Genomic DNA, 7,955 nt, shown 5'->3' with positions numbered 1-7,955 from the left:
GGGCGGGCTGCGGAGGGGGCGTGGCCAATGGGTGTGGGTGGAGCCAAGGGGCGTGGTCAATTGAAGGGGTGTGGCCTGTGCGTTAAAAGCGGGCGCCGGGTGCCGCGCTGCCGTTGCCGCCGCCGCCGCCGCTGACCTTCGCGTCTCCTCCGGTACCGGCCGCAGCCCGCCCGCCCCCGCCATGGCGCCCAGGAAGTTCTTCGTGGGGGGCAACTGGAAGATGAACGGCGACAAGAAGAGCCTGGGCGAGCTCATCCACACGCTGAACGGCGCCAAGCTCTCCGCCGACACCGGTGAGGGGCGCGGCCGCACGTAGCGCACGTCCCGCCCGGCGCCTCACGGGGCCCAGCGGGGCCGGCGGCCGGGCGGGGGGAGCCGCAAATGTCAGAGGGCGGCGGGGACCTAAATATAACACGGCGGCGGGGCTAAATATACCCGCGAAACCGGATCCGGGCCCGGCGGATCCATGCGGCCCCGTACCCCGGGTCGCCTCCGCCTGCTCGCCGGGAGGGGCGGGGGGAGGCCTCCTCCAGGCGGGGGCGGGCGGCCCGGTGTCCCCGCTGCCGAGCACCACTCCCCCCACGTCCGTCCGTCCGTCCGTCCGCCCGTCTCCCTGGGCCCGGCCGCTCCACCAACCCCCCGCCGCGCGCCGTGTGCTGTCGGTCCCGCCGGCCGGCCGGGAACCGGCGGGTGCGGAGCTCCGTGTTTCAGCCGAGCTGCGCTGCCAGGCCGTGCCCCCGCTTCGCCGCCGGTTACAGTCCCCGGCGTAATCCGATGCTGCCCTTTCCACCCCCCACCCCCCCCAACCCCGGTGCAGCCAGGCCCGGGCAGCAGGGTGGGATTCTCTCCCGGTTTCTCGGCTGAGCCCTCTCCCCGTGTGACCCCGCCGGGGGGGGCCTGGCCGCGGGCCTGGAGTAGCTCATCCGCCCGCTGGAAAGGGCTTCCTCCCCGCTGTTGAGTCATCGGATAGCGGGGATGTTCCTCCTGCAAGAGAGTCCCCCAAATGTCAGCAAGGGCGGGCGGGCTGAGCCTTGAGTTCTTGACCCAAGGGATGACCTCTTGGGGCTGGGGTTTGGGGTCGGAGGAGGCTGGGTACGGTTTCTGCCCTTCGCCTGTCTCAAGGGTAACCACCTTCTCCGCCTTATAGAGGTGGTTTGTGGAGCCCCTTCCATCTACCTTGACTTTGCCCGTCAGAAGCTTGACACAAAGATCGGCGTTGCGGCACAGAACTGTTACAAGGTACCAAAGGGTGCCTTCACAGGAGAGATCAGGTGAGCCCACAGAGAAGAGTAAAGCTGGGGTGCCTCTGGGACGTGAATTTCCTCCAGAGGTGTGAGTCATCTCCTTTCTCCCCAGCCCAGCAATGATCAAAGATATTGGAGCCACGTGGGTGATCCTGGGCCACTCCGAGCGAAGACACGTTTTTGGAGAGTCCGATGAGGTGTGTGCCCCTGGGATGGAGAGATGGTCCAGCTCAGATGTGCCTGCAAAGGCTGGAAGGGTGAGCAGTTAAAATGACTACAGAAGTAGATCTGACTGTTGGTCGCCTTCTTTCTTTTCAATTCCCAGTTGATTGGGCAGAAGGTGGCTCATGCTCTAGCTGAGGGTCTTGGAGTCATTGCCTGCATTGGAGAGAAGCTGGATGAGAGAGAAGCTGGCATAACTGAGAAAGTGGTTTTTGAACAGACCAAGGCCATTGCTGGTAAGGGAGGAAAACGGGCATATTTTTTTTCTGCTTTGGACATGTGGGAAGAAATGGTCATAATGGCCTTAACTGGACGGCTATAATGGCCATCGTGGCCTTCTGGGGAGGCTTGCAGATACATTGCTGCAAGTGTTCACACACAATATTAATGATTGTGTTAATAAAAGGTGTTCCAGAAGCCTTTCCAGCTCTACCCTCCCTAGCATGGGGTACTGTGCTTACTTGTATCTTCTCCTTCCTCCCCAGATAACGTGAAGGACTGGAGTAAAGTGGTTCTTGCCTATGAGCCGGTTTGGGCCATTGGAACTGGTAAAACTGCAACTCCCCAACAGGTATGAGCTGGGGAAAGGTGGCTGACTAAACGTCCAGCTGACCCTTCCCACTCAAGAGATCTTCTGGAAGATTCTTTCTAAAGACTAAGGATATAGAGAATCTCTAAAGATTCTCTCAAAGAGATTCTGTCTTCTCTTTAGATTTGTATGCAGGGCATGTATTGGTATTGCTCAGCCCTCAGCGGGACTCCTTCCGTTCTGTTGCAGGCTCAGGAAGTTCATGAGAAGCTGAGGGGGTGGCTGAAAAGCCACGTGTCTGATGCTGTTGCTCAGTCAACTAGGATCATCTATGGAGGTAAATGAATCTGAAGCCACTTTCCAGTGCAAGAGGCACTTAGTTTCTCTGCTTGTTGCTGCAGCTGTGCAACGTGCTCTGCTGATGAGGAAACTTGAGGTTGTCAGAGCATAAAGAGCCACCTACCAGCTTGTTTCAGTAAATGGGAGACAGTTTTACTGTCTGCAGAGTTAGATGTGGCAAATCTTACCTTTGTGCCCTGGCCCTGTTTTCTAGAGCTGGCCACGTCTGACCTTAAAATGCTGTTCCTTCTTTAGGTTCTGTCACTGGCAGCAACTGTAAGGAGCTGGCCTCTCAGCACGATGTGGATGGCTTCCTTGTTGGTGGAGCTTCTCTCAAGCCAGAGTTTGTGGATATTATCAATGCCAAACACTGAAGCAGCCTGTGAGGAGCAGTCCCTTGTGGTTCAGAGCGAGAAACGGAAGCAAGAAAGGGACCTTTCATTGCACACATACAGAGGCCTCCTCTGAGGCTTTCCCCCTCCACCGTCATTGTTCTAGCTGTGCTGCTAACCCCCACCACCATGTTGGAGTCCTCTTAGTGGAAGCCTGTCTCGGCAGAGTCTTGACAGCCTCCTCTCTGAATTGGCAAAATCCTTGGTTGCCTGTTGACCTGTAAGAGCCCACAGTCAACCTGGCCGGTGCCTCCCCCCTTCCTCTGCAGCACTGCAGGGAGAGGGGGCCGCTGGTGCTGGGGGAGGGAAATCGGAACCACACTCTTGCATCCTTCAGCTCCGTCAGCAAGGAGCCTGTCAGCTTAGACCTTTGTGAGATGTCTTACCTCACCTGTGTCCTGTACTGAACAATAAATGGAAAAAAAAAAAAAGAAAATGCAAAGGTGGCGTCCTGGATCTTATTCGGAAGCTTCTGGGGACGAGCAGTGTACAGAACTTACTACTTCTGGAGGTAGCTGGTTGCAGAGAGGGCAGCATGGGTTTTGTGGCCTTTTTTTTTTTTTTCTTTTTTGAGGGCCCATCATTGCCCCAGGAGGCACTGCGCAGGTTCAGCCTGTGTCTTGCTGTCGGCTGTCACTTGCAGCGTACCCTGAGCATCTTGTTTCTCTCCTGTTACAGCTCCTCTTTGGTCCCACGGTGATTTCTGTGCATCTCTATTCCGGGAGTACCTGGCTGTTCCACTGGTGAGCTGAGCTTTCCAGGCAGGCTTGGTAACGCGCCCATCCCCACTGTCTTTGGCTGTGAGGACGAGCGGAGCAGCTCCCTCTTTATGCAGGGAAGGTTTTTAGGCCATGTGCTGAGGCCGTGCTCGCTGCCTGCTCTCAGCTGTCTGCTGATGGGCGAGAAAGCGAGACTAGATGCTATTTCCCAGCTGCTGCACCAGCTAGGGGATTTTTAGGTAACAGAAAAAGGAAGTGTCTCAAAAGGAGGAGCTTAGCTGTGGGGCAGTCTGTCCTTGGGAGCCTTTGGGCACTGCTCTGGTACAGAGCAGACATGGGAAGGAGGGCTCTGCCAATGCACAGCTCAGAGATCCTTTCCCAGTTCATGTCTCTGGTCCACCGTTTTTGTAGCAGTGGCACGTTCATCCCTGATACTCCAGCTGTTGAGTGTGTTGCCCTGCCAGCATCACCTGAGGGGCAGAAGGTGAGGGATCAAGGTCAAAAAATCTTAGGAAGCCCGCTAATGCTGCGGGTCCTGCTCTGCTAATGGTGCTCTTCCCTCTCTGCTGGACTGGACAGGACAGAAGAGCAGGGCATCTCCTTCCTGGCTAGGAGCAGGAGTCTGGCCCCCACCCTGCCCCTTCCTTGGCAGGAGCCTTGTCAGGAGGGACCAGCACTGGGATCCTGGATGGCTGACGGTGTGGTGGGTGCTGGAGCCAGCTGTGGGACAATCCCTGTTAGGGAGCAGAGGGTGGTGGTGGGTCCCAGGCGTGGGAGCCTCTCGTGGTGGAGGAAAAGCCACCAAACAGGGAAGGATGTGCAGTGGCCTAGGAAGGAAGATCCTGACTGCAGCACAGAGCTGGCAGCTGCTGGCACTCGGTGCGTGCGGAGCGATGTGGCGAGGAGGATGCTTCAGACACGCACGCAAAAAAAACACCAAAATCCTGAAAACTCCGTGGTTTCTACAACTGCAAGGGCGTTGGGGTCAGCGTGAGCAGAGCAGCGGTGACTGGGTCGGGACGTGGGCTATGCCGAAGGCTGCTGGGGATGGGTAGGCAGGATCAGCCGTGGTCTGCGACACCCCTGTGGGTTCCCACTGCTGCCCGCAGAGCCCGGGAGAGTGACCTACATAGAGAAAAAAAAAACAAAACAAAACAGATGGGAGCCGACTGTTGATCTTGCTGTTTGGAGGAGAATACAGAGGCACGAAAGCCTTCTTTTAATGAGGAATAAACTCATGGAAAATGATTTCTGCATCAGCAGGAGTGCCAGGTCTTGTTTTTCTTCTTTTTTTTTTTTTTTTTTTTTTGTGTCTGCTTTTTGGCAGGACCACAGCTCCGTGGAGCGGAAATGCTGCCAGATCCTCACTGCAAATGGTAGAGGTTGGATCTTAAACAGGTTGCTGTTGGGGAAAAATGCGTCCTGCCAGATGCGACAGCCCCGAGAGAGGCTGCTGCCGCTCCGTGTCCTCAGCCCCAACCCGTAGCCAGGCTGAGCTTGTATTCCCCATAGCCACCCACACACGTACACACTGCATATGTACATATATACAGGGAGGGTGTCGTGGTTTTGGTCAGATTGGCCAATCAGAATGACAGATGGCCCTCCCCCGCCCTCTCCAAACAGAGGAGAGGAAGAGATAAGGAGATTTACGAGTTTAGAAAAAGAACCAGAGTACTTTAATGAAAATATTAATAAATAATGAAATATTAAAAAAATTAAAAAGTATACAATGTATAGAAAACCGTATTCAGCTCCCAGGATGACAATCGCATCACCAGCAGGCACAGGGAAAATCCCAGACTGGAGTCAGTGATGGACAGGAGCAGGATTCCAGATCTGGAGTCAGGAATGCTCAGATCAGGGTCAAAAGCAGACGGACAGGGTCCTCCTCAGCTGTTGGCCACTGAAGAAAGAAAAGCTGACATTTTGATCCCTCAGTTTTTATACTGAGTGTGGTGGAGATGGGATGGAATACCCTGTTGGTCAGTTTTGGGTCACCCGCCCTGTCCCCCCCTCCCTACAGGTGTGACCCCTCTACGCTTTTCCGCTTCTGACCCTCTAACAGGGCAAATAACGAAGTTAGCTGACCTTGGCTGTTATAGCAATAAGTACAAGCAAGAGCCTCTGTGCGTACCATCCCTTGGCATAATCAGGTCTTATCACCCTGAGGGTGAACAGTTTCTGAACAATATGCTGTTAATTCCAGAGTTTAGGCAGTTAGAAGAGGCCCAGCTAAAAAGTAAAATTACAAAACAGAAAATTGGTTCTGTTCTACCTCAAACCGGGACAGATGGCCACACAGACAACGCGTCCGGCCACACAGAGCCCTCGCGTGAACACAGCACCAGTAGCCTCATCCCACCCCCTTTTCTGTCTGAACTGGGTGGAGGTGCGCTAGTGAGCATGCATATATACATATATATATATCTATATATATATATATAGATATACACACACACACATTTATGTACAATGTGGCTCCCTCCAGCAGCTGGGCTCAGGCAGTCTCCCCAGTAGCTGCCCCTCATCCCAGCCTCCCTAGTCCCCCTGGTCCCCCAGTAGCCAGGTCCCCCATGATGTTCTGGCGTTCCAGGTCCCTCAGACTCTTCGTCAGCTGCCGGGACCCCCTGGTCCCCCTGGCAGCCAGCTCCTCCCTTGCATCTTCCCCCAGCCCCCCCTCTGAGTCCTTAATTTGGGTTCCCAACTGCCATCGTGCTGCTGTTCTCCCCGAGATGGGCCTTTGGTGGGCTGATGGCTCCTGGGATGGGCCTGGGAGCAGCCCAGCAGGGTGCTGTTTGGGCTCCCCCTCCTGCTGTCCTGTCCCCGCGCTCCTCTGTGGCCGTGAGGGTGAGCTTTTGTCACATCACCTCCTTAATGATCAGTATAGTTAGGTTTGGGATCTTTTCTTTTTTATATGTAACATAAATAACTTTTCACTCCTTTAAAGATTTGTGTTTCCTTGTATAATTTCTCTTGTTTCTTGAAAGTTCTCTGGTCATTCAGAAACAGGGCAATTGAGCCATATGTTCTTTCTGTAAGACCACATAAAACATCTGCATAGAGGCACACACAACTCCTACTGGTCCATTCTTCAGCATAAAGGGACGAGGGACGGGAAGAAAAGGGTGTTGTTGCTTTTTTTCCAGCGCTGATTTGCTGAAGGGCTCCTTAAAGCCTTGGAAAGCAAAGGCAAGAGGAGCCGGAGTGCTTTATGTGCAGAAGGGTCTTGGTTGGTTTGGTTTTTTTTCAGGGGATATAGTGTAAAACCCCGTCATATGCAGGTTAATGACCAGGGAGTGAATTCAGATGGGGCGAGTGTAGCATGGGAGACGAGGTCAGCGGTGGGGAGTCAAGCGGGATGAGGCAGGGGGACACGGGCAGCAGCTGAGGGATGCTTTGCAGGAGGGGGTGATGGCCGGCACAGGCACTGGAGGAGCGTGAGGCTCGTGTCTGACAGCTCTGGGTCCAGCTCAGCTTGGACCAGCTTATCTAGCACTGACGTTGCCCAGGGGGGTTGTGATGGAGCAAAGTGCACTGGAGAGAAAGGGCGCAGGGCCTTGGACTTTGGCATTAACTGCAAAACGCTGGTGGCCGTCAGCTCTGAGCAGCATTCCCGGCCGGAAAACACCCAGCTCTGCTCGGCAGACAACGGGGTCACCAAAGCCTGGGAGGCACCGATGGCATCTGCTGGGCACCAGCAGCCTCAGCCCTCCGCAGCCTGGGGCAGGGGGCTGAAGCATCGTCACCCACAGCGGGTCGGGACGCCGTACCCCAAAATCCACTTCCTGGCATCCAGGAGATCACGTCATGGGAGGTTTCATGCAGAGCCCCAGCCTAATTCTGCTCAACACGTTAATTAAACATTTATCAGAGGGAATGTCTTTCCTCAGAGATATTCACCGCCCGAGTGGCCACCACCCTCTGTGCAGCCCAGCCTAACCCCGGCCCCGTTTTGACCCCAGGGCATGGACAGGACGACCTCCAGTGGTCCCTTCCCACCAAAACGGTCTCTCAGCTCTCTGGATACACTCCTAATGATCGTGGATGTCACCCAGCCAGGAAGGGCCGGGAGGCAGAGTAGGATGACAAAGCGCTTCTGATGAAGGCAAGGCACGCTCTGAGCTTTGCACGTGGAACCGAACATCAAAAAGGACGGGCCACCGCAGCCGGGGCAGCAAACTGACCCAAGCGGTCGGCCGGGAGGAGTATTTACCCGCAGGGTGATGAGAAAGAAGCCGCGGGGAGCTGGGGTGGCCGGCGAGCGGCAAATCACCAGCGCCCGCGCCGCTGCAGGAAACGCAGGGTGAGCTGCGGGACGCGCTAACCGGAACAGGGCCTGTGAAATAGGAGAAGTCGTCTCTTTTTTTTTTTGGAGGGGGTTTAACTCCGAGCTGACGAGATTTTGGGTTTCGCATTAGCGGAAAAGGCTAACGTGGCAGCAGAAATGTCTGGATTCGGGGAAGGCGGGGGGGGGGGGGGGGGGAGGAGGAGGAGGAGGAGGAGCGAG

At 55.4% G+C, this 7,955-nt stretch overlaps 1 protein-coding gene across 1 annotated transcript; it reads left to right on the top strand.

Annotated features, from left to right (window-relative positions):
- The first annotated feature begins 14 nt into the window (after positions 1 to 14).
- Positions 15 to 3,162, top strand: TPI1 (triosephosphate isomerase 1). The gene is made up of 7 exons (XM_074592153.1): positions 15 to 293; positions 1,148 to 1,271; positions 1,357 to 1,441; positions 1,570 to 1,702; positions 1,952 to 2,037; positions 2,245 to 2,332; positions 2,590 to 3,162. The coding sequence occupies exons 1-7, from the start codon at positions 182 to 184 to the stop codon at positions 2,706 to 2,708; spliced, it is 747 nt and encodes a 248-aa protein (XP_074448254.1). The 5' UTR covers positions 15 to 181; the 3' UTR covers positions 2,709 to 3,162.
- The last annotated feature ends 4,793 nt before the right edge of the window (positions 3,163 to 7,955 follow it).

The sequence above is a fragment of the Larus michahellis genome, chromosome 1 (genome assembly GCF_964199755.1).
Source record: "Larus michahellis chromosome 1, bLarMic1.1, whole genome shotgun sequence".
NCBI classification, from domain to species: Eukaryota; Metazoa; Chordata; class Aves; order Charadriiformes; family Laridae; genus Larus; species Larus michahellis.
Note: the sequence above shows the minus strand (reverse complement) of the source record. Positions and strands in the feature narration are given on the sequence as shown.

Coding starts and splice junctions, on each gene's coding strand:
- TPI1 (XM_074592153.1), top strand. CDS start 182: ATGGCGCCCAGGAAGTTCTTCGTGGGGGGCAACTGGAAGATGAACGGC. Junction 294..1,147: donor CAAGCTCTCCGCCGACACCG/GTGAGGGGCGCG, acceptor TCCGCCTTATAG/AGGTGGTTTGTGGAGCCCCT. Junction 1,442..1,569: donor TTTTTGGAGAGTCCGATGAG/GTGTGTGCCCCT, acceptor TTCAATTCCCAG/TTGATTGGGCAGAAGGTGGC.